The sequence below is a fragment of the Pistacia vera genome, unplaced genomic scaffold, assembly GCF_008641045.1.
Source record: "Pistacia vera cultivar Batoury unplaced genomic scaffold, PisVer_v2 Contig281, whole genome shotgun sequence".
Lineage (NCBI taxonomy): Eukaryota > Viridiplantae > Streptophyta > Magnoliopsida > Sapindales > Anacardiaceae > Pistacia > Pistacia vera.
This window is the reverse complement of record NW_022196092.1, coordinates 83,018-109,928: the sequence shown is the minus strand read 5'-3', so window position 1 is coordinate 109,928 and position 26,911 is coordinate 83,018. Positions and strand designations below refer to the sequence as shown.

The window sequence follows — 26,911 nt, the reverse complement described above, 5'->3', positions numbered from 1 at the left end:
TTTCCAGGCACACTTTATTCATGTGCTAACAAACTTTCTGTTAAGGAAGATAATGCAAAAGCTCGAGGCATTAGGTAGACTGATCTAGTGGACAATGGAAATGAGTTAGCATGATATCAAGTACATCCGGAGAATGGCAATCAAAGGTTAGGCTTTGGTGGACTTCATATCGGAATTCTGTTATTAGCTAGAAGGAGAAATAAGCCCGTCAAGGGCAAGCACCTCATAGGAAAGCGAGCAGCAAAAACCAAAGCTCAACGATCTATGGTAGTGGACTCTGTATGTAGATGGGTCCTCAAATGAGAATGGGGCCGGAGCGAGGCTTTTACTCGAAAGCGCCAAAGGAAACTCGATCAAAGTCGTAGTAAGGTTTAGGTTCACTGCCTCCAACAATGAAGCTGAGTACGAGGCATTGCTCACAGGAATCCGCCTCGCCAAGGAAATGAAGGTAGAGTCCATCAAGTTTTATAGTAACTCCTAGCTCGTAGTCTACCAGATTACCAGGAAGTATCAGGCGAAGGGGTATAGAATGGCATCCTACCTCCAACTAGTGAAGTCCGAGCTTGAGCAGTTCAGATCCTTCATAGTTCTTCAGATCCCAAGGGAGAAGAATTCAGTAGCCGATGCTCTAGCCCGCCTAGCCTCTGCAATGAGCCAAGAGAAAACTGATTCAATACCTGTTAAGTTCCTCCCAAGTCCAAGCATCTCTACTCCACAAGAACCAGTCTTAGCAACAAGTTAGAGATATAGTTAGATGGATGCAATTATTGCCTACCTAAGAGATGACACATTACCTGAAGGGAGAAATGAAGCCAGAACACTCTGCGCAAAATCAACTCGATACACGCTCATCAATGACAAGTTGTATAAGCGTGGTTCAATTCACCATTATTGCGACATTGACCATGAGGATGTGGACTATGTTCTAAGAGAGATCCATGAAGGCATCTATGGGAACCATGCAGGAGGCAGATCCCTAGCGTAAAAAGTGCTTCGTCATGGTTATTATTGGCCGACAGTTTTTTATGATGCAGTAGACTATGTGCACAGATTCGACAGATGCTAGAGGTTCATAGATGTTCCGCGAGCTCCACCCCAAGAGTTAACTACTTTGACAAGCCCCTGGTCATCTGCAATCTGGGGCATCGACCTGATAGGCCCTTTGCCTTAAGGAAAATAGGGCGTTAAGTTTGCAGTAGTTGCTATGGACTACTTCACCAAGTGGGCAGAAGTTGAGCCTTTAGCCACCCTTATGTCGAACAAGTTGAAGGATCTTATCTGTCATACCCCCTCCCGAGCATCCCTATCCCATCGGATCCGGACGCTCCAGGAGACTCAGGATCCCGAAAGGAAGGTGAATACTCTATATATATATAAAGTTCATAAAAACAATTCCATTTAGAGACAAAAGTGAAAAGTAATGCATTTGCGTGTTTAAGGTCTAGAAAGTGGAAATAGACAAAATAATTATTCTAAAACCGAGAACTGAAAATCCAGTTATAAAAAGAAACGTAGTATCAGAGTCCACTAAAATTTGTAAAAGATGCAAATCATCATGCGTCAAGGCCAACCTAGAGCGTAAAGTATGCTCCACACGAACCCGATCTATGATCCTGGGGGAGGAAACATAAAACAGTGAGCTGGGAAGCCCAATGAGCGGATAATATATTTTATACGAAAATAACTTTAACTTTGAAAACATACATGAATAATCCAGTTGCATGCCACACAACACCAATACATTTACATGATAAGGCAACACCATATATTATTCTCGGATGCCATGAAATCACACACCACTATCATATAAAATAAATCAATTATCACCACCCCACTAGCACTTAGGGACCTGGATCATAACTATCCGAACTAGTCCCTAACTCAGACATGAAGCTACACCACCTGTAATCTACCCTTGGGGTGGCACCATCCGCAGTCTACCCTCTGGGATGGTACGAACATCACTGGATAACCATGCTCGACCTACAATCTACCCTCAGGGCGTCATGATATGGTATCAAATATAATCTCACCCACGATCTACCCTCGGGGCGTCCAAAATCCCACACCGGCCAATAACCGCCTAGTGTAATCCCGTCCGGAGCTCATCATGCGTCCGTCTTGTCCTAGTAGGATATCCCAATCATTCTTTAGGACAGACCATCTCAATGCGCATGAGGATAAATATCAAATACTAGCTGATGTCTGAAGGGGGATGGGTACGGTTTCCAATCCGGGAGTCAAACATAATAATAATCATGCATCCACAATTTCATTCCAAATTGCATCAGCATGCCTTATGCATATAAAAGTATAATATGATATAAATTTCAAATAAAAGGCATGTAATCATGAATGCAACGCTCACCACATCAAATACAAGTGTGTAATTCTATTTACGCCCTATATTATCATCATTTTCTAAGGTCCAAAACTTCTAAACATGACAATTAACCCCCTACTGCTAAGAGCCTACTGCCCATAGAAAAAATCTAACATTTTTATTCAACACTCTTTCTAAAATTTCCAAAATAATGTACCATTTATAGTATTTAATATCTCTTAACTTCATATCCATTCTACCTTAATACTATTATACCTTTTTACCAACTTCCAGCACTCATTCCCACTCAAAATCACGTTTAATCAAGTCCGCGTTTATGAAAATGCGCAATTACTTCACTAATGATCCAAAATATCTAGCCAACAATACAACAACAATACAGCAAAAATATATATGTACACTTTAAGTAAACCTCCAACTCATGATTTCATACCCATTACCTCCAAAAAAATCCAGCCAATCTCTAACCTTTTAGGCAAGTAAACGTTCCCATTCTATACAATATAGGCAGCAGTCTCATGCCCATTATTTCCCAAATTTTCCAGTCGTCCCTCATCACAAAGCTTAGCAAAACATTCAAATATAAAATTCAAAATTCATTAGTATCCACCCATACTCATGTTTCTAATCAAGTCAATTTTATAACTAACCCACAACCTTCCAATTCATTCTACACCATTGTTTCAAAACATAAAATACTCCCAATTGTAAACAGATAAAAGAGCCCAATGCCAATCAAATTAACCAACCATAGCATGCATTTCCGTATAATCCGAGGAAAGTTAAAATTTACATAAACACAATTTTATAACCATTCTTATTAATGAAAATTCATTTGCCCATCTTAATATAATTTTTTTTTTTCCACCTCCACTCCAGCACATAATTAAACCATTTCATTAATCAAAAGAAACATTCAGCAACCTTTAATTAATTCCATATGAACACCGTATACATACACATGCAACAAGCAACTAAAAAAATCAAATTTTCAAAACCCCAATCTACTGCAAATCATCCAAACTAACCAACCACCAACACATTTCAATTTATCTCAACAAGACAAAGATTCATAATAAACAAGTATCACACCAAAAACCAATAGTTGGTAAAACTCAACCCAACACTTGCCAGCACACACCGCCAACTAATATAAATATACAGCAGGGCATTATACAAAATTATACCATTAATACAACTTTCCAGCAACCGAAATGCACATGCATATACCACTCATAATTTTAATTTAAATATTTTGTATACAGTACAAATGCAGAAAATAAGGAAAATACATTTGAAAATCATTTTAATATATGTTCCACTCACCTTTCTCCTTTGCTTTCAACTCAAGTGCTCGTCCTCCTATCTTCTTCACCTATTTGATTCAAAATTGAAATAAGGATTGGGATCTAAACAATGAGGGAAATGAAAGACTGAATAATACGATGAAGGATTGAAAATGCATGTCTAACCCTTAGTACTTTAACCTTCTGAAATTCTTCCCCTGCAAATCACTTCGGCCCTCTTCTACTTCAACTTAAAAATTGTTTTTCTCTCTTTCAATTTACACAGGAGAATGAACGCAAAATGAAAGAGAAAAAAAAAAAAAAAAAAAAAAAAACAAGCTTTTTTTTTTCCTTTCATTCTCTCGGCTACCTCTTTCTCCACTCCCCCATTCTTCTTCTCCTCATCTCAATTTAATAGAAATTCACAACCATCATTGGCAAAACAAGGTGCCAAAACCGGGGACTGATTCTCCAAAAAAAAATAAAAAAAATTATCTTTAATCCATATTGCAATGGCCAATTATCATGCATCCCTTAGTCTTTGATTCTTACATCTTGCACCCCAAAATCCTTTAATTAAAGTTCTGTTTTATCACGATCTCACCCCTAGAAAACTATGTATGTGCCCTTGCATGACACAATATTAATAAGACCCATCATCTTTAATCAATTTCATAATGTCGTTGAAAGATTTTCACACTTCCAATATCACACAAATGTACCTGTAAAACTATTTAATAAACCCACTAGGCCTTATTTCTTACTAAAACGTCTCCAAAAAGTTTCAATTCTTACACATTACCCCCTAGATTCACATAAATAAAATTAAATAAAATCCACCAAGAAAATACGGAGTATTACAATTTTGTCTACAAAAAACATCATTTGTAGGTTCAGAATCCCCTACATTATAATAACCAACAACGAAAAATAGTTTGACAGTGAAGACTTCAGATCTTTTTGCATACAGCTTGGTATTAAGAAGAGCTTCACTGCTGTTTATTGGCCTCAAGCCAATGGTCAAGTAGAGGTTGTAAACAAAGTTATCAAGCACACCATTAAGAAGAAGCTCGACGCCCTAAAGGGAAGATGGGTATAAGAATTTCCTGAGGCCTTGTGGTCTTACAGAATGATAGCCAGAAGCTTGATAGCAAAAACCCCATTCTCTCTATCATACGGGTGTGAAGCAATGACCTCAGTTGGAGTAGGGATTAGTTCGTTCTGTAAGGAAGTTTTCAACAAAGAAACCAACGAAGATCTTTTCCACCTGAGGGTAGACCTAATCGAAGAACATCAGGCCAAGTCTCAGTTAAGGCTCGCCTTATATCAACAACGAGCCAGACAATACTTTAACACCAAAGTCAAGAACAAGGACTTTGAAATGGGTGACCTAGTCCTCAAAAATGTCGTCCAAGGTACTCAAAACTCAAACTTGGGGGCATGTGGGCCCAAATAGGAAGGTTCATTCAAGATCTCCGAAATGGCATTGAAGGATAAGGCTATTTCCAGGATTGGTCATCACCAGCATGCATCACCTTGAGAGCAAATATAGCAGCTGTTTCATGGATGGGGGTGTCTCCAACAATAGTTGCTTATATTAAAGGTGTGTTTTCCCTCGGATGCATCTTTAAGGGAGAATGATCTGATGGCCTATGCAAATATGGGAATTGAAGATGATTTTTGTCGATAGATTTTCTTTTTTGAATGATTGGAAAGTATTAACTATTGTTCATAGTTAATTTTCCAATCATCTAGGTATTATATATGATGTAAAGAATGATGGCTACAATTACCTCCATTCTGCTTCCTTTTACTAACGCTTCGTCTTATTTTGTTATTTTTTTTTCTATTCAATATTATATATGATGTAAGTATAGACATAAATATTTTTATCATTATTGAGATGACAAACAATATTTGTCATGCCTATATTTTTTGACAATAAAAAATTTGTTCGTAAAAAAATTTGTATAAAAACTTATTGTATGCTATAAATTTTTTAAAAATGATTCCCATGACTATACAAATTTGACAAATAATTTGTCATATACACAAACATGTGACAAACTAAACGTGTCACAATAAAGTCAATGACAAATAAATTTCTGTCACTATTAAATTATGAGCAAATAATTTAGTCACTATTTACAATTTTGACAAAATCAATTTGTCATAATTATTATTTTTCTCACCATAAAGCTTATCATTTAGTCTTTAAATTAAATCATTGTGACAAAATATTACTTGTAGTGATAAAAAAAAAAATTCTTTCTATTGTTACAAATAATTTATCACAATAAACTAGTTTAAAGTGACAAATTATTGTTGTCACAAAAATAATTAAGTTATGGTGACCAAACGCTTTTCGTCACCATACACTTAAGAGTAAGAGCTTAATGTGACCAACTTGGTGACCAATACAATGTCATATTAGCGAAATGGTCACAATTTTGATATTTATAGTGACAAATTATTTGTTGCAGAAGCCGAAATTCTTGTAGTGTGTCCACTCGTGTTTTATTTTCTTTCAATCATTTATTGTAAGTCGTTTACGACCAAAAGTTCTATCAGTAAAGAGGGATTATTCATACTTTTCTTTGTTCACCATTTTATTTACTTGTTGTTTAGCATTTATTATTTATTGCCTAAAAAATCAGAACTATGCAATCACATCCAAAACTCAGAGTCAAGAGTTTATGAAAAAGGCAGTTTAGCTCGAAGTCATGCCAAAATCCAACTCACTAAGGGTGAAACACCCCAAATCGATGAAGTTACACTTGAAAAAATTCAGTAAAACACGTCGAGGGAAATTGGTCATAAGCCGATGACCAAAACTCGAGACGACAATGAATCTAAAGTCGGAGTTGTCACATAAGATTTCTGCAATATTCAAAAAGTTCCTCAAGAAGCAAGCTATGCATAACTTGGAGCAAATTCAATTTTTCTATGATAAGTCCGATTAGGATGATCAAAATGACTCTGAGAAAAAAAAAAAATTGCTCAACAAAGACATGTAAAATATCTTTCATTGATTATAAAGTTTGGTTACAAAATTAACCAAAAAAAAAAGATACAAAAAAAAATTCCTAAGCAGATGGAGGAACGAGGGCATCATTGTCAGCCAGACCATGAAGTTCGTCACCAACTAGGATAGATGGTTCCTCGATGGTAAAAGTGACGGGGCCTCTTCAGGGTTGGAGCTAGCACATCTTTTGGAACTAGAGGTGTGCAAAACAATCTGATATACGATGTCTACGATCCGAAAAAACTGGATATCCAAAATTCGGTCGGATTCAGATATCAATTTTTGGAATATCCAGATTGGATGGATTTCGGATTGGCTCTACAAAGAAACGGTTATCTAGATCCGATCCGGTTTTGTCCATAAACAAGTTTTAAGAAGTATTTTGGGGTCCTAGGTGAAAAGTGGTAAAGTATGTGGACATTTGAAATACGATGACAACTTTGGGGGTCAAAATTTAATAAAATGATGATGTGGTAGGGGGTAATAAGAATAATGCAAAATTTTAGGGGATAAATTGATATTTTTCATACAAATTCGGATTAAACCGGATATCCGGTTTATTCGATCTGAATATTTAGATCGGATCAAAACCAGATCAGAGAAAATCGCGACCAAAATCGGATTAGACGAAATCGAATCAAATCGGATCAGGTTTCATCCAAATTTGAATTTTCGGATCGGATCAGATCGAAAAAATGCAAAACCGAATCAGATATCGGTTTGCACACCTCTATTGGAACCTCGCCTGAAGGAAGATCGACAGATAATGGGGGAAGTGTGGCTAGTGGAATCGAATCCTCGACCTGCTAGTCCATTTCCTCCTCGCCTTCCTCGACTTCCTATGTCCCCATCATCAGGCTCGAAATCATCCAAGTACACAGGCCATTCCCTGAGCTTTAGTCCCCATCTTGTCGACTCTTTCTAATAAGCTCACAGAAGAAATGAGAAGTCGATCAAGGGATGAGCTTCCCACAATTTTTGCACAAGGAAGATTGACGACTCCCAAGCTCGATTGGTAATGGCCTCATTCAGCTCCTCGATTTGAAACCTAAGCTTCAGTCTCAGCCTCGGCATTTTGTTGACCTTCCACTTCCTAGGCAAGGTCGAGCGAGGCCTGTTTGAACTTTGCATCCCAATTAGAGGTAGTTTTTTTAGCCGAGGTGAGCTCGGGGTTCAGCTTATTATTAACACCTCGCTACTATGTCAAACTCTTCTTAGCCTCGATCATTTTGATTCAGCCTTTGCCCGCACAGCTTTGCTCCCTCAATTTTGTCAAGGAACATTTTCCTTAACACCAAGGTTGTCATCTCCTCCCTAAGCAGCTCAAGCTCAATCTGCTTCTTTTCTTTCTCCTTCTCTGCTACCTGGGCCTTAGCCAAGGCATTCTTCTTCAGCTCTTCGCTTGCTATATCTCTGATGAGTTCCCTCCAATGTGGGATAGCACTCATCATAGAGAAGTCTGCTCGTCACGCAAGCCTAAGAAAGGAAAGTGGAAAGTCAGGGAGGAATAGGAAAGCATGTACAAAAAGAGAGAAGGGAGCAAACTGCTAGTACCTTTGGTTAAGCCACACAACTAAGCCAACATCTATGTAAGAGACAAATCCGAACACCCTCAAAAGTTTGTGGGGTACAGCATCCCTAGCCGTGCAGCTCTAATGCTGATATCATTAGTGCATCGACTACAGCTCGAGTCACCTCGTCCATCTTTGTTCCTCCCTGCCGAGGCGAGCTTGATTTACTTCCCACGATAGCAGCAGCTTTGCCCATGGAAACAGAATTCTTCTGGCCAAGTCCATGGCCGCAGATTCTTCTGGTCGTCAGCTTGCCCAATGACCTCTGACCTGGCCAAACTGTTGCCTGACCGCTTCTGTTTTCTTGAGCTCCCCTAAGGCTCGGTTGATTTTTTCTTTCCCAAGCCATCATATCGCTCGGGCACTTTCTATTTTCCCGAGCCTTCAGTCGGTTGGAATGCTTTCTTAGCCATCCTTTTTGGGGCTCAGGGATACCTTTCCTACCAACTGCCTTCGAGGTAGTCTGTGGAGTAGGTGCCCTAGAGCCAATCAATTATTGTGGAATTGAATCTTTGTAATAATGTTATTAATCAAAAAGGCATTATTCACTATATCACGTAAATCATATCATATGTATTGATATATGTCCTTAGGATGGTAGAACCGGTGAGGGTATCAAGTGTTTCATCTGATAGTGAGAACCCTATGAATATATGGTGGCCATTTAGAAATGTCTGTAGCCCAGTATTATTCTGACCAAGGACACAGATATACGGTAAGACTATCATAGTGTGAACGACCCTGTCGAAAGGTAATGATGATTTCACTTGTCAAGGTTGTGCTGACAACCTGATGCAACACATAGGTGCTTGTTGTAGGCAAGTTCACTGGACAGACCCACTAGAGAATTCCATATGGATGGTAACCCAATGTCTATGGAATAAATCCTTTAACGAATGGTGGTGTAGTAATCCTTAGACTTGAGATCACTGAAGAGCCTTTTGTGCACCAATTGGTGTAGTTTGACACTAGCTAACGTAATTAATTTAGAGTTATCAATATGATAAGGATTGGTTGCATTAAAAGGTGTATCAAGACTAGATGGATCAACAAAAGATTCATCACTCCCGAGTACAAGTGAAGTTATCTCACTGCGTAATTCAGTAAATGGCAATGACACTAAAGTTGGCCATAGTGGGATTGAGTTGTTGCTTAATCCAATTTATTATTTGGACATTGGTCTGTGATGAATACAAAGATATCGAGGATAACTAAGGTTGACACTATTTCTACCTCAGCCTCGATGAGATAACAGAGATGAAAGGGTTTGATTGCACGGTCACCATATCGTTGACAGGCTACGATTTTGCTGAATCCGAATCTATTGGGTGGCCATGATCTTGCTAGGGGGCAATTTGGTTTGTGTGTAGTGAGACGATTAATTGGAGTTAACACGATACTACTCACTGCCGATATGGTAAGAAGGCTACGAATCACACACTTAGAGATAATTTAAAAATCGTTTTTGTGAAAGGGTATTTCGTCTTTAGGACGAAATGTATTTTGGTAATCTCAGTGCAATTAAATTGCTGGGTTGTTGATGTATTTAATTTTAATATTAAAATAAAAAATTGTGAGATTATATTTAAATATATGTGCACATATATTTAAATGGATTATTATTAAATATATAATTGATTTTTAATTATAATAATAATTAATTAAAATTTAAATACCAATTAAAGAGGTGTTTGGTTGCAAGGGGGAATTAGGGTTGGAGCCCATGGCTATTCCTAAGTGGAATAGGGTTTTTAATTGTTGCACTATATAAGTGCAACTTAAAATTAAAAACATAGAACATTCATTCAATTAAAAAAAAACCTCAGCACCCTTTTACTCTCTCTCTCCTCTCCTCAACGCCACTCATTGATTGAAAAGAAATATTCTTTCTTTCTTGATTCATTGGAAACCTAGATTCTTGAAGCCATCAAGAGGATCTAGCAAATCCCTTGAGGTTCTGTGAATTATCTTCGTGTGGACGACGTGAGTGCGATTCAACTTTGAATCAAGAGCGAGATCAAATTAGAGATATTGAAGGGCCTCCAAACGTTGGTAATGTATTCTGAATACTTGTAGGGTTAGACTTTTGATTTATACAGATTTTGTTTACACTGTTTTTGTTTAAACAAATCAAGACGTATTAATCTTTACCCGAACTTTGGGTCTTTAATGTGACAATCAGATTCCTTGATTATTATTGTTTTATGTTCTTGCTTTTCTGTTGCGCAAATCTGTTCACTACCTAACAGTGGTATCAGAGCCTCGGGTATGATTATAACGTTTTATTAATGTTTGATAACATGTTGCTTGTTTGATAACTTGTTAGTGTAAACTGTTTTTAAAATCTATAAAATATGTGTTCATTGCATGATTTGATTAATCAATTGATTAAATAATCTATTGATTGAATTTTGTATTGGTTGGTTGGTGTCCTGGCGAATGCTTGAGCATTCGATTCAATTTAGATCGTGTCGTTACGCAAAGAACTGCAAAAAGGGTGACTGTGCGATTCACTATTTGCAGCGTTCGCTGGACGAAAGAACACTTCGCCACAGCATGAAACTCTTTATATTTTTTGGAAGTATTCTGGAAGTTATGGTCGCCATGGCGAAATAAACTTCGTCGTAGCAACCATGGTGATATGAACTCTGTGCGGCAAGAAAGCTACTGTTCTTTCCAGTTTTCATTTTCGCATAGGGGCCAAATTAAGTTTTTTTTTTTTACCTTTAAAGCCAATAATCATTCTACACATTTAAGAGGGTAATTTAATAATTTTCACCAACCTAATTTCAAAATGTTTATTTTGGATATATGCAATTTCTGTGTTGAAATTACATGGTGTCGGGTACATGAGCCTTAGACTTGTGTGTGCTTATTTAAAATTTTGGGTTTGTTGTAAAGTTCTAAATAAATAGGACCTGCGTGTCCTGCCTTTCTATAAATTCTCTATGTATTCTTCTTTCTCTCTTACTCCCTCATATGTAACGCGAGGTTTTATTTTTATGATGTAAATTAGATAGGATTTATAAATTCTATGTAATGATCGAGATGAAGAAGAAGGAGCAATGACGAGGCGAACTTGAAGACCCAAGTTTATTTTTAAACCCCTAGGTTGACCCACTGATTCTTTCTAGGCTCGAAGAAATCGGTTTTAGTGGGCCATGTACTGGCACGTTTAATTTATGTTAGAATCTGCTAAGGTCAAACAATGACATTCTAACAAAGATAATAAATTGGTGAGACGTAAAATTAAAACCCTTCAAATAAATTATATTAAGTCACTATACCTTCCTCACCATGGTTTTAATCAACCACTATTCATCAGAACCTTGTTCGCCAAAGCGAAGGGTACACTTCTACAGTGGGTTTAAAAGTCATTGGATTTTTTTATATGGTGATGGGTCGACTTAAAATGACAGTTTGCTTGTTCGCCAAAGCAAAAACATGTCATAGGCAAGTAAAGTAGTACACATGTTCTGTGTACGTGGCAACATGTAGTGCACTCTACTGATACTGGGAATCACACTAAGGATGACGGCTAGGTCGTTGGATTGTGTGATTGGCTTGTTGGCTTGCTTTGCATTTAAGGTTGGTAGTGGGAGCTATCAACTGGGTGTGGATTAGTTTGTTGGTCTACTAATCAACCATTTTGGCTTGTTCACCAAAACGAAGGTTTGAAATGGGCAGATGGGATATCAGTCCACTAGGAAAGCCAACGAGATTTCCCAAGTTAATAGGGAGGCTATTGACTTGAGGAAAATAGTGGGAGTGATTGTTTATAAAATGCCTTATAAAATAATAATAATAACATTGTAATAACGATTACTTATTCTGCACTCGTAGATCACTTTAATTGAACAAAATGATCCCAACATCACTATGACAAATCATCGAATTGGAAGAGAAATGGAATGGTGAGAATTTTGTTGACTGATATAGAAGTATAAACGATATACTTCAGTCAAGCGATAGATTATACCATTGAGCAGGCTTTGTCACCAGAGCTGCTGATAGTTTATCCATGAGACTAGGTATGTATATGTGAAGATACACATGATACGAAAGCAAAAATGACTAGAACATTGTGCTTGCATCAATGACACCATTACTGCGACAGTAGTGCCAAAAAATGGACTTGGCTTCTATTTCATTTTTCTAAAAGAAATGAGAGGCATATGAAGTCTCGGTCATTATTTAGATGTAGGATGGAAGATGGTACCAAAATTGGCGATCATATACTCAGTGACCGAGTTTAAACAGCTTGAAATTTTGGGATGCAGACCTAATGAGGTTTAGCAATAGACCTAATATTACAGTCTTTGCCAGATTCTTACTCTCAATTGTCTATGTTTCATTGAGGATGATAAGAAGAATACCCTGTCTGAGCTTTTGGATAGTTAAATGCTACTGAGTCAAGCATAAGAATGTCAGAAACATTAACATTGGTTGAAGCCAACTTAAGTGAGAAGAAGAAATATTTGGTGTCGTAAGCCCCAACGTGTTGAGGTAACCAAATATCCCTCCCTCAATCATAGATCACTTCGAGAGGTAGAAAGAATCTTTGTCCTTGTTTTTCTTTAAATAATAAGCGCATGCGAGTTTCAACGCTATCAACTTGCCAAGTCCCTGTTGCAGCATGTGATATACATAGCAATTGCTATCATATACGCATTGGGCATTTTGAAATGGCGCGACCTCGAAGGTGATCAAGGATCGACCTGATAAAGGGGTGAAAGGGTATCGTCACCCCGCATTTGAAAATTGCTTCTAAGATCACAGTCATTCCCTTTGGAGAGTGTTGAGCGGTGTGCGACCTGTGCTGGTAGATGTTTATATAATCGCAAACTGGTCTATACTTTTGAATTTCATCCACAGTGGTTGACGATAGTACACCTATCGGGACTGCCGAGGTGCTCAGGGGCTGCGAGCTTGTCCCTTGGTTGCTCTCATCTCTGAAGCATCCATTGTCCTAAAGTCTGAAAAGGTGCGACACGTGGAGGTGACTCAGTCTTGTACACGTGTTTCGTACAATGACCTGAAAGAGTAAAAGAAACCCTAATTTTCCATCTTTAAACCCTAAAAACCCTAAACCTCCTTGAGATGGGTTCCACAGATTTGTGCCCTAGGTTTTTAACCCTGAAGAGTGTTCCTTTCTGAACACTATCAAGAATATGCATCATGTAAGTTTACCAAACGTTCATGCATACCATTGCTGTAAAAGACTGAGTCTTTAACATAAATAAAAAGAAGAAAGGGAAGAGTTTTCTTACCTCTTGGTTGCTGGGGACGAACGCTCTATTAACGGCAAGTGCGCATCAATTGGAAGAAGGATGAACTGGTTCCTTGAGTTAAAAAAACTCTATTTTCTCTCTCTAAAGATTTGAGTTCTGTGAAAAGCTTGAAGTGGGCTTGGGTTTTATAAGGAAGAAGGCGACGTTTGGCTTCCTTTGCAAGTGACGTTTGGGCGGGACGCATCCTTGTCGTTGGATGCGACCATGTGTCGCCCATCCTGTTGAAGAGTAACTTCATGCTTCATGGAGATCAATCGCACTTTACCTCCGTGGAGACACCAAACGTCGGTGGGTTATCTCCTCCACATTAAATGTGCCTTATCACATTTAATGCTTTAAAAAAGAATGTCATTTCAGCATGACTTGCATTAATCTATGGCTAACACTTATTGCGTAAAGATACATCTGTCAGATAAAATACTTTATTGACAGGCCAGCTGTCAAGTGCAACGGAAACATCTGAAGAAGTCGTTCAAATGAAACACTCTTCTCCATGTATTGAGCGAAGTGAAGTGACTCAGTTTTTAGTGAAAATATTCTAAGTGTTTTCAGGTCGCGAGCGGTGGATAAAGTTCAAAGCATGTGGTATAGCACTGAGTAGAATCTGACCTAGGTCGCTGAACCTTTGGGGACAATCACCTTAGATCGTTTGTGCAATTCTCAAAGATCCAAATCACAACCTCCACTCAGTTCACTAGTCGAGTTAGATGGTGAACTTCATGTTATTTCAGTTGTTCTCCACTTGTAGTTTGAGCAAGCAATTTAGGACAAGTCAAATCATAGCATAATCGAAGTTCTCAAGGTTCAAACCTTGAACCTTAAAACTGGAAGGCTTCTGTTATGCCTAAAAATCAGGGCTAATGCAAGCTATGTCAGTAAGGACCAATCAGAGTTCAAGAAGGTTTTGTGCCGCCCAGGCGCTGTCACGTCACCCAAAACGGAAGGAGTAAGGAGTAAGGTGTCAAACTTGGCAGGTAAAGATTTGGTTTGTGAGTGGCTGGGAGTCGCCCACCTGCCCAAGCCCTACAACGATTTAAGGATATTCATGTACAACAACCAATGGGAAGCAGGGTAGGAATGTACAGCACCTGCACGCTTAAATTTGTAATCATTACCAATAAATCTCTTACTATAAATAGAGGGTTCCCCTCTCATTTTCAGGATTTTGATAAACACTCACTCTCCCTCTCTGTATTTCTATTCTCTGATCGTTACGCACGACCTGATTGTAATCTCTCATCTATAAAAAGACAATAGACGTAGGATTCGCTTTGAGCATCCGAACCACTTTAAAAATCATCTCCCATTTATTTACTTCATTTTCCATTCACGTGTTAATTTCTAAGTCAGCTTAACACTTTGTACATGCAAATAGTTGGTGTCAAAATCAAGTATAACAATTAACCCTTGAAAGACTACTCCATGCATCTTCATTGATTGATATTTTGATGTGAAAACAAAAGAGCAGACAATTACTGCTTTTATAGACTCATGGGAGATTGTCCTTTGTCTTGTTCTCTTAAATTCATGCTTGAACGCGTTTTCATGGCGATGGATAGGAGATTATGATAAAGAATAAGTTCCACATCCACCACGGATTTTGCAAGCATCTCTGTACGTTTTGTCTCAAAAAGATATAATGTAGTTCATGACACTTGATCTGCAAGGATAATGATTGATGAATATCTTTTGATAAGATCAGAGGACCTTCTCAAGAATTTTAAGTTGGCAGCCAAGCCAGTAATAAATTGACATGTAATATATTTATTTAAACCAAAAAATATACTTAAGGAGCAAACAAGTATAAACGATAATATTAAGGGTTAACTTGAAATGATTGTTTTTCAATTGTTTCCAGCAAAGAACTGCCGATTGTATCTTCACCAGCGTCCCACCTCTGGCATTGCCACCATCACCGCCTCCCCATTTTTTGTTTTACCCAGTTTTATGTTCTCCGACAACACTGATACAAGAAATCAAAAATTTGAAACTAATAAGAGAAGTGTATCAGCCTTTGAATTATTACTCATGGAAAACTACCATTTTCAATTTTGTCCATGGATGATAAATGTGTACTTTGATTATCGAATTCACACTCTTTCTCCATTTTTCAGTCAGCCCATTTTCTGATCTATGATAATTCCCATTAAAAATTTGGTCTTTTTTTTTTTTTCTGAAAAACAAATGAAAAGCAATTTCCCACCATCTTTTTGGTTAATTTGGAGTTTTATGTGTCTTTGCTTTTCCTATCAATCCAACCAAAACATTTTTTATCTATCTTTTCCTATGTTAGTTTTTTTCTTTTTTTCGAAAAAACAGTGAAGAAATTTCTTCAGCCAAATCTAGTTTCTTTTCGTTTTAAAGTCGCACTCTTCAATAAGTTTGTCACTTTTTTCAATAATCTTTTTGATACGCCATCACCAGATACAACTTTTAAATTTAGGGCAAGTTTTTTATTTTATTTTTCTGCTAAACTTTTTAAGATGGAGAAAGACGAGCGGGTTAAGTTTGGGAGGAGAGAATGAGAAGAGTTCGATTAAAGTTGGGGGTTGAGATAATATTTCTTTTAAAAATTAATTTAATACTTGGTCAATTTTTCAATGGTTTGTGGTACCACCTCAACTCTAAATTTTTAAACTAATAATCTATATTTGGCTATCAATTACGAAATACCATGCACAATCTTAGCCGTTGAAAATTGAGTATGATCAACATCAGAGTTGGGAGCCCATGGGATAGCTAGTCCTTTAGTCATTAAAATAATTAGTTATATTTAGGAGTATTATGTTCGAGTTGTGGGATGGGTAATTACGGGGTTTATCCAAAAAAAATATAAATTTAATAGACCTTGAAGATTAGTTGAGGTGCGCACAAACTAATCCGAATACCCGATCATCCAAAAAAAAAAAAAAACATTGGAGTCCATGTGAGGAATTTTGCAGTAGCTTTTTTAAGTGTCAATTTTGTGTTGCCTCTTGAATGAATTTAAGAGATACGAGACCGTGCACACAAAGTAAAAGAAAAGGAATAAGGATTGGATGAGAATCCTATCTTTAGTATACTATACATCAAATAAATCCTAAATTGACATTCCAAATAACATACACAACTGGTAATCTCTATCACTTCTCATAATGCATGCATGTCTGTTCTGGATAGAGTGTCGTTTCAGTACGCTATAGGATTAAAGTTTGATTCGCTATTTTCTGTTTTAGCTTAATTAAATTCTTCTAGCTGCTCTAATAGAATCATTTTTGTTATTATAGAAATTATTAGGATATGGAATGGGAATAATGTGTCGCAATGAGCTTCAGGAACTGTTGGATTTTTATTTGGCGCCATTTTCAGATGACAATTCTAAAGTATACCCAGCTTGATGATCACTATGAGAACCCTTATTGATAGATTATAAACAAGAAAATGGTTAACCTCAAATCACATGCACAAGTCATAGAGAGTGAGATTAATTAATTAGTAGATATCCTATGAGCTTTAACAAGTGTATAAATAGTACTGCACGCTAGATTAACTATATAACTTCATTTAACCAATGAATTTTGTTGATATTTGATTTTTAACATCAACGACTTCGCACTTGTAAAGTGTTAAGAAATCAAATGTGAGTAGATTATGGGAGTGTTTATGATGCAGTGATAATATATGTTTGAGGAAACATAAATATAATATTGACAAAAGAGATTTTTATAGTGGTTCAGATGCGTTTAATCAAATCCTACGTCCATTGTTATTTTATTATTATATGACCATTTTTCTGATATCGCTTGTAAGGCATACAAAGATGGAGTAATGTTTTGTTTACATAGAAAAATAATGGTTGAAGCTCAAATGTATGTCTCTCATTTGCTTAGCCCCCCTTTTCCATAAAGAGAGTTGTTCATTTATACCTTTGAGTTCAATATAACGAGTGTTTTTTCTCAATCTAATGAGTGTTTTTACGAGCTATCTTGATACATGGGAACCCCTCCTTAATCTTGATCTTAAAATGAGATATGATTTATATAAATGCTCTTAATAACAACTTAGGTCAGTTTGGTTTTTTACTACTAATTTTATTTTGTCTTTAAATGTTTGCTAAACTTTGATTGATGGAACTGGCAACTCATTATGATTGGTGATATTGATGTTAGTGTAATTTTATCCATATCAAATTTGCATTTGGTTATATATTTTTTGAAATAATATTGAACATTGTAAAACGAAATATTAATATTAAAGAGAAACCAAGATGTAGAGGATTCAACAAATAAATACGAGGAGAAATAATTTTGAGAGTTATTGTATTAACCATTGAAGGAACCACAATCTCGTCTAATATCACCATCCTTTCCTGTTTTAACCCCAATGCTCCCTGTAGATGCAAAAAATCTACCGTCATGAAAATAGGGTCTGATCCCGTGAGGTTGAGGCCACTGACAATCCGCTAGACCTGCACACATGAAAGGGCAAGCGTGAAGCTTTCAGAAAACATCGGGGTGGTGTTTGCCGTAGGCACTCCGACGCTCAAGTCAGCGAGGCTGAAAGAGATTATTTGATAAGAATTAAGGGTATGAAGAATTACCAGGAGTCTTGTCGGAGGCTAGGACTACGGCGGAGGCGTCTAGTTCTTGGGAGCAAGAACTTTTGGAGCAAATGATGGTTTTGAGTAGTGTATATTGACTATTGGAGATTGCCCCTTAATAAGAGGGCAAGCCTCTGTTTTTATAGTGAACCCAAGGGGTTGGAATCCTAGTAGGACATTGAGTCCTCTTTTTTGGGAGATAATCCTTATCAAGAAAGAAATATGATTTCTTGACTTTATCAGATTAAGTTTAATAGTTTAAATAAGATTTGGAATCTTAGTAGGACACTAAGTCCTATTTTAGGAGATAATCCGTATCATGAAAGAGATATGATTTATTGACCTTATCAGATTACGTTTAATAGTTTAAATAAGATTTGGAATCTTAGTAGGACACTAAGTCTTATTTTGGGAGATGATCCCTATCATGAAAGAGATATGATTTCTTGACCTTATCAGATCACGTTTAATAGTTTGAGTAAGATTTGGAATCTTAGTAGAAGAGGAAATAGAATGGGATTCTGATTTCCTATTTATAGACTGTTGCAGGCTAATGGGCTGAAACCCAGTTTAGCTTAACTTATAGGATAGCCCAACTCATATAGTGGGTAGTTTGCAAGGTGATTTTAAGCGTAGGCCTAATCGGGATTGGGTTGAGGCCTTAGGCCATGACATGTTTATTTCGTTATTGGGCCTCGTCAAGCCCAAGACGATTTTTGACCCTAACACTCCCCAGCTTAATCATGGTAGAAACAAAGTAATTGAAAAATACATTTTGATTTTCAGCCATTTTCTTAACATAACCACCAGTCGTTGAGTCTAAAATCAACATCTGATCAGTCGCCAACAGCCCCAGCCCCTTTTGAAGATTTTGGTAATAAGAATTGTCAAAAATGAATGGTGTAGTAACATCATTGAGTGCAACCACAATGGGATCAAATTTCTTCTTGGGGCAAGAACCCCGAAGACTCTGTGCAAAATGCTGATCCATAGTTGGGTCAACGTCAAATGTTTTGTTGTAGTCATAAATTCTTGGCATGAACTCTTTGCAGTGTGAGAAGCCTATAGTGTGACCTCCTGATAAGGCCACCATGTCCAGGATGGTTAAGCCTTTGGATTTGAAGATTGAGACTATTTCAGGGATGGTTTGGTTGACTTGAGGAATGTCACCAGCTGCTCTTGAAGCCTTGGAAACAAGTCCATCTCTTCTTCCTTTTAGGACTTCCTATCTTGGGCCTCCCACCTGTGCAATATTGAATTTTTTTAATATAAAATTTAATTGTTTTTCTTAAAGGTTGGACTAGTTATTTGGTGAACCCTTTATGGAAAAACTGGTGAATAAGTAAAGATGATAATGACCAAATTGATTAGGTCTCCGGTGGCAATGGACATGACATCCGCACAAGAGACAATTCTAGGGCACTGCAACTCTAGAGCTCTCTTGGCCCGAAAGAACCCATCATAACCATCTCTAGGCAACGATAGGTTGATTTCTGAATCCCTCTCCGCTTTGTTGGCTTCACTTGATGCAATCAACACTAATGCATCACATCCCTTTAAAGGATAAATTCAAAGAATGTATTAATAAACAGTTTTAAGTGTCATCGATATAAATGATTAATTAATGGGATAGGTAATATGAAAATACCATATACCATAATAGAATATTTAGAATAAAAATTAAGTAGTGAACCAACTGAGATGACTAGTGGTGCTCTCATTATCATTTTCTTTTAAAATGAAGTTGATGAAATAGAAACAAAATATATATTTATGGTGATTATACTGTACTGATAATAACTAATTAAGTAATGCAGCTGAAAAGGCATTGATTGGAACCTCAACAAAGCAGTCATGGAAGAATATGCGAAGAGCACCAGCCGCAGTGACGGGTGCTTCAAGGAGCTTCTGCGATACCACATTGTGAATAATCTTCTTTGATAAAACAGAGGCTACAATTGTGGATGAAGACTCGGAAGCTACAGCTCAGCAATACTCTGGCATGATAGCAAAATATGGAAACAAATCAGTAGTTAAAGGCTTGCATGATAACAGCCATGATCGTGTGAAATCTGGTGAAATCTTGTAATTAATGTTAGAATGATTATAGCATTGTTTATAGCAGTTTACAATGTAACCATTATTTTGTAAAGATTATAAATACAGAGTATCACAGCCTGTTGTAGGTGTGACGAATTTCCCAACTCCTCTGCTTTAATTTTTCTTCTTTCTCTACATCTAGGCAAGTCTTCTCATAGAAATCAAAGCTAAGACTGTCTGCCTTGGGTGGTCTTGCCCTGCAAGGGATCAAAACAAAGTGCAAGAAGAAGAAGAGGATTAAGAGGTTGACTGAAAAATTAGGGGACAAATATGAACTTACAGCCATGAAGCAGACTAAAAATGAAGTTGATAATGCATGTGATGCCTCAGCAACATTGATACATAATATATACTGTGTGTACAAATAAATATACATATCATTAATGAGTTTGTTGTTTTTAGTATCTGATGTTATGGAAAGAACCAACCAAAGGAACAACCAAGACAACAAGAAAAGACAGCATACACAATCTTTGATTTTGTTGTGTACCACATAAAAGTGTTGGCCTTTCTTTTTTGTTGTTTTAACTTCAAAATAAATTCAAAAAGAATGAAAGAGAAGCTTGCTTCAAACGAAAAATTGACAGTATATTTTGCTCTTCATGTGATCTGAAAACAAAACATATATATTGACAGAATGAAATTTGATTTAACAAGTCGGCCTATTAATTTGTAATTTGACAAAAGCTAAATAGCTTCATTGGTGATTACCTATCACCTGTATATTTGTTCTGAGATGAAAATAAAAGCTTTTTGGACTAGTGTGGACAAGAGTAAATCACGTGGAATGAAGTGTCTAGGCACAGCATCGTTTGTCCCATTGTTGCTAAGAATCCCAAAGAGAGAGCTCACGGGCATGGAGATGGATCAGTTGCTCAGAAATTTTAATGCCATGCCTTTTGAGTTTTGCCCATCTCTAATCTCCTGCCAGTAGTTTGAATTTTGTTTGATGAGCTCAAACCTTATACTCTGCTATTAATCATATCGAGGCATGGGACGATGCTCCTACATCTTTTTCACAATTGTTTGATTAATAAGTGCAAAACTATTGAGGCCCAGTTGCTTAGCATTGTTTAAGTTTGGGCCGAAATTGGGTTGGGTGCGTCTCGGACCAAATTTAACCACAATAGAAACTTGTTCAAATCAACCCCTCTCACTCTCTGCACACGTGCATGTTCTCCCCAAATTAAAATATAACATAAGGGGAGTTATGATCACAATAATTGAAGTTCATAAATCCAAATGTTTGAACTAGTGAATGCATGACACAAATATGAAATATATATAGATAGAAGCAGGGACCAAAGAAGCATTTTAAACGGAATTTTTGAGGTGGAAATAGATGAAGTTTCCCATTTGTGATATGAAATATTGTCAACTCCAGTGACCCCATTCCCAAGCTGCCCATGCATGCTTTTCCCAACATTTGCCAGCTCTTTTCGTTATATGATGTGCCAGTGCCACTTTATAATTGCCATTGGGGTTGCAAGTTTCAACTCCATTCATCTTATTAATAAAACCATACTTAATTTTAAGTATTGGTATTACCTGAATTTGATTTATAAAATATCTTATTCACCTCCTTATTGACTTCTTGAGTTCAAACCACCTTNGACAAGTCAATTAGGTTTATGTGTGGATGAAGTAGAACAAAAGAAGATAAAAACAATAAACATAGGAGAGTACTTGTTTTTCACAAGCTAAGATATGATAAAATAGAAGCTACAATTGTGGATGAAGACTCTGAAAAGACATCAATACTACAACTTAGCAATGCTCTGGCATGATAGCAAAATATGGAAACAAATTAGTAGTTAAAGGCTTGCGTGATAACAGCCATGATCTTGTGAAATCTTATAATTAACGTTAGCATGATTATAGCATTGTTTATAGCAGTTTACAATGTAACCATTTTTTTGTAAAGATATACAAAGTCTTATAAATACAGAGTATCACAGCCTGTTATAAGTGTAATGAATTTCCCAACTCCTCTGTTTTCATTTTTCTTCTTGGTATCAGAGCAAAACAATGTCTTCCACTTCGTTGAATGTAGTAAATTTGTCACACTTAGGCTTCGACCTGAAAACTACCCACTATGGCGTGAGCAAGTGCTTGCACTTGCTGAAAGTCAAGAGCTTACAGATTTTCTCACAGGAGAAAACCCATGCCCAGCTGTTGTACTTCCAACACTTGATGGTAACAACCCCACTACTAATCCAGCATACAAACACTAGAAAACAACAGATCGTGTAATGACTTCTTTCTAATAGTATATTTTATAATATATACTATGAAAACATACATAATTAGTATATGAAAATAGTTGGGCCCAAATTTTTCTTTACTTACAAAACATAATTCTTTACATATATCAAAATGACAAGTACAAAAAACTTAGCGACAGTGGACAGTAATGCCAATCCTCCCCGCTTGTCGACGTCCTTCCAACCGCTGCTCACCTATTTCCTGCAAAAATATGGAAAAACAACGAGGTGAGCATAAAAATGCTCAGTAAGTAAATCCCTTACTTCTCCTTCTTAGGTTCTTTCCTTACTTAATTCCTTCTCTTTTCTTTCGCTGTTTCTTTCTCTTTTTTTTTTTTTTTTTTTTTTTTTTTTTCTCTGTTCTTTCTTTCTTATTCTTTCCATTCTTCCTAACCATGATGAAATTCATGGCAATATGCATGAATAAAATGCATATGCAATAATGCATAAAATGTTTTTTCTTTCTTATTTCTATTTCTTTTCTTTTCTTTTTCTTTCTATTCTTTTCTTTTCTTTCTTGTTTTTCTTTTCTTGGCTTGTTCAAGCCTTCTCATTCTTTCTTATTCTTATTCTTTTTTTTCTTATTCTTATTCTTATTCTTATTCTTTCTTTTCTTATTCTTATTCTTTGCTGATCGGACTTGGTTGATGTATGGATTTGGAACCTTGGCTGTGAGAGTGAGTGCAGTCCTCATTTACATGCACTCTTGCGGACCGTACAACTTCTTCTTTCTTCTTAAGCCACTCAATTAAAGTGGCGTGCATGTAAGAATTCTTCTCAGTACAACCCTTATCCACGTACACTCTTACAGGTCGTACAATTCTTCTTTTTCTTATGCCACTCAATTAAGGTGGCGTGTATGTGGGAATTTCTTCTTAGTACTCACGGTTCCCCACCACAACAACCTATTCTTTTCTCTTCTTTAACACTCTTTAATTCTTTAATGCTTATTCTTCATTTCTCTTTATTCTTAGAGTGTTTTATTCTTTATTCTTCATTCTTTATTCTTTCTTAAGTTTCTACACATACACAATTATATGCATATGGATGGCTCATGCTTAAAATTTCTTACTTACATGCACTTATGAAATGCACATATGTAATGTTGCATAAAATTAAGGTTTCTACTCTACTCAACTCATACTTCTCTTAGGCATTTTATCAAATAATACTTGTGCATAAACAAACCCTAATGTAATTATCATTATATTTGTTTCTTAAACCATCCAAATTGAGAGAAAAACTCTCTTGTAACATCACCATACCTACACGGCAAAAACACTTCCAAAAGTTTCTCAAATTCTTCCAATTTCAACCAATCACATACATTCCTCATATTCAAGTATATCTAACAACAAGCATAACTAATCATCCATCTCATCTCAATTTCTCAATAATCGTAACATATGCATATTTAAAAGAAATCTCTACTCACTTGATTTTCTTAAACTTTAATTTGAGTTGGATTTTGAGTGGAATTTACTTACCTTATGCTTGAGTAGTCTCTCCTAAGCTCTCTACTCTTGTTGGATTCAAATCTTCTCTTAACCCTAGCATAAACTTTATAAGAACTCAACTTTTACACAAATAAATCATAGATAAAGAGCATGAATTCTTACCTTTTGAAGCCTAAAATCAAAACCCTATGAAAAACCACTCAAAAGCCCTCAAAATCCTTGGAGGATTGAATGAAAATTTGAGAGAAAATGGGGGAGGAGTGTGGCGGTGGAATGAAGAAAATAAGGGTTTCAAACCCTTAACACTTTAGTTTATAAACACACTTTTCCATTTTGCCCTTACTCTTTCTTAGAAATTTCATCTATGTCCCTTAGTCAATTACCATAATGCCCTTATTTTTAATGCATTCTCTATGAAATTCTATCTCTTTTCACTCCCCACTTTTTCAACTAATTTTGAGTGAAAAGACCATTTTACCCTTAATGCAAGTTTAAGGCATTTTCTTCATATTCTCTTAAAATCACTTTAACAAAAATTAACTAAAGGCTATAAAAACATAAATTAAATCATGTACCTCCATGTTGGGCGTTACAAATCGTCTACTCAGAGGGTGGATTATTGACACTCTTGCAAAACAGGCACTCAGCCATGTTATTGGCCTTGATACCTCAGCACAAGTTTGGGCAGCACTCAAGGAAGCGTATGCCCAGTCTTCTCAAGAAAGACAATTTCAATTGAATCAACAACTCACGTATATGAAGAAAACCCAGGAAGTGTCTCTCAAGGAATGTATTCGAAAGTTCAAAGAGGTATGTGACAGCCTTACTGCCATTGGGCACATGGTTGATGACAAAAACAAAGTTTTTTCATTGCTTACAGGACTTGGTGCACGCTATGAACCCTTCACTACATCAATGCTTAAACGACCAATGCCATCCTATAATGAGGTAATTCCCCTGCTGCAAAGCTATGAAACAAGGCTAAACATTCCCACTCCCAAATCCTCTTAATATATTGTCTTTTATGCTAACAAAAATGTCCCCAAAAATGCACCAAAAAATCCCAAACCCACCAACAATTTTTCCTCCAAAGGAAGAGGCTTCATCCCTGCTAATTAGCCCAACAAAGACTTCAACAATGGCTCTTCTTCAAACACTTCTCGTCGAAAGAATCACAGGGACATCACTGGTCAGATTTGTGGCAAGAAATGACACCCTGCTATCCGTTGTTGGTATAGGTTCAGTCATTCTATCCAACCAGACAACATGCCTCAAGCATTCACAACCTTGTAACTTAATTCTGAGGCACACCATGAGGAATGGACATCAGATACTAGCGCATCAACACATATGACTTCTAATGAAGGTAACCTACATAATCTCAGACCTTATACTGGTAATGATCATGTTATGTTAGGAAATAGGGAATTTCTACAAGTAACTCATACTGGTGATGCACTACTCGGGTTTGGACAGTCTGCTATTATTCTAAGGAATGTTCTTCTTGTACCTAAGTTAAAAAGGAGTGTATTATCTATTGGACAACTCATATCTGATTATTCAATAACTTGTGAATTTTCTAATAATGATTTTGTGATTAAGGACAAGTTGACATAGCAGGTGTTGATGAGGGGGCTAAAAAAGGGTAATTTGTATGCAATCCGAACACCTCCAGTGGCTTTGTTCTCCTCCAGATTTCAGGTTGCTTCAGAAGACATCTGGCACCAATATCTCGAGCATGTTCAAGCTGCTACAATGGCTCATCTTCGAAACAAAGCATTAATAAGGACTATTTCCAATAAAGACAATTCCATATGTGAGAGTTGTCAATTAGGAAAATTATCTAAGTTGTCTTTTTCTTTATCTGAATCAAAAACTTCTGTACCTTTTGAGAAAGTTCATATTGATTTATAGGGACTTGCTCCTTTTACCTCTTTGCATCAGTTTCGGGTTTATACTGTTATAGTTGATGATTTCACAAAGTTTGTATGGTTAATTCCATTAAAGCAAAAATCAAACTTTTATGATCAATTCATTCTCTTTGAAAAGTTTGTAAAGAGACAATTTGATGGCCTTATTAAGATAATTCAAACAGATGGGGGAGGAGAATTTGTTAATCACAGATTCAAAACACATCTTCAAAATTCAGGAATCAAACATCAACTATCATGTCCTTATACACCTAAGCAGAATGGTATAGTTGAAAGAAGGCATCGGGTAATTAGAGAACTCGACATTACTATGTTAATTCATGCCAATGTTCCTAAAATTTTCTGGGTTGAAGCTTTTACCACGATAGTGTTTCTAATCAATCGTGTTCCAACAGCCACACTATAATGGGACTCACCCGTCTATCGGTTGTATGGCAAGAATCTTGATTATTCATCATTAAGAGTTTTTGGCTCAAGGTGTTTCCCATACATATAGGACTCTAAGAAGGAGAAATTTGATAATAAATCACTACCATGCGTGTTTATGGGGTACAGTGATAGACACAAAGGCTACAATTGTTATTCTCCATCAAATAAAAGGTTTTATGTTTCCAAACATGTGGTCTTTAATGAATCATCTTTACCTTACAAAAACTTCAATGATCCCTTTGACACAACAGCTGGAATAAAACCCATAACCTTTCGAGAATTTGACTCATGGTCTACTCCTTCTTGTGAGCACTCAGATCATTTCACTCAACCTGAAGAAGAAGCACCACTACCAACACCAAATGCTCAACTCAAAACAACAATCACTATAGGTGATCTTGTGTCGGGTTCACATTCAATCACTGCTAATAATCTCTCTCGGTCCACTACCACTGAACACTTTGAGGAACCCAATTCTGTTGTTGACAATACTACTTCTGTCTCCATAATTGCTCCAACTCCTCAAAACTCTGGAAGCACTCCTCATTCCATGATTACACGCAGTCTGGTGGGAGTTCGAAAACCAAACCCCAAGTATGCACTTCTACATGACTTTGATTCAATACCAAAGGAA

The 26,911-nt window shown here is 36.7% G+C and overlaps 1 protein-coding gene across 1 annotated transcript; it reads right to left on the bottom strand.

The window, feature by feature from the left end:
- Positions 1 to 591: 591 nt before the first annotated feature.
- On the bottom strand, positions 592 to 19,189 carry LOC116134030 (peroxidase 65-like). The gene is made up of 3 exons (XM_031419674.1): positions 18,869 to 19,189; positions 17,824 to 17,886; positions 592 to 726 (listed from the first exon to the last, which is right to left on the bottom strand). Exons 1-3 carry the CDS (start codon positions 19,187 to 19,189, stop codon positions 592 to 594), a joined length of 519 nt encoding a protein of 172 aa, XP_031275534.1.
- Positions 19,190 to 26,911: the final 7,722 nt, after the last annotated feature.

What these genes read in the sequence shown, in the direction of transcription:
- LOC116134030 (XM_031419674.1), bottom strand. Translation starts at nt 19,189, where the DNA reads ATGGTGGCCTTATCAGGAGGTCACACTATAGGCTTCTCACACTGCAAA. An exon ending in AAATGGCTGAAAATCAAAAT is followed by an intron (nt 17,887 to 18,868) that starts GTATTTTTCAAT and finishes TTGCATCTACAG; the next exon opens with GGAGCATTGGGGTTAAAACA. An exon ending in AGATTGTGGTTCCTTCAATG is followed by an intron (nt 727 to 17,823) that starts GTTAATACAATA and finishes CTTGTTGCTAAG; the next exon opens with ACTGGTTCTTGTGGAGTAGA.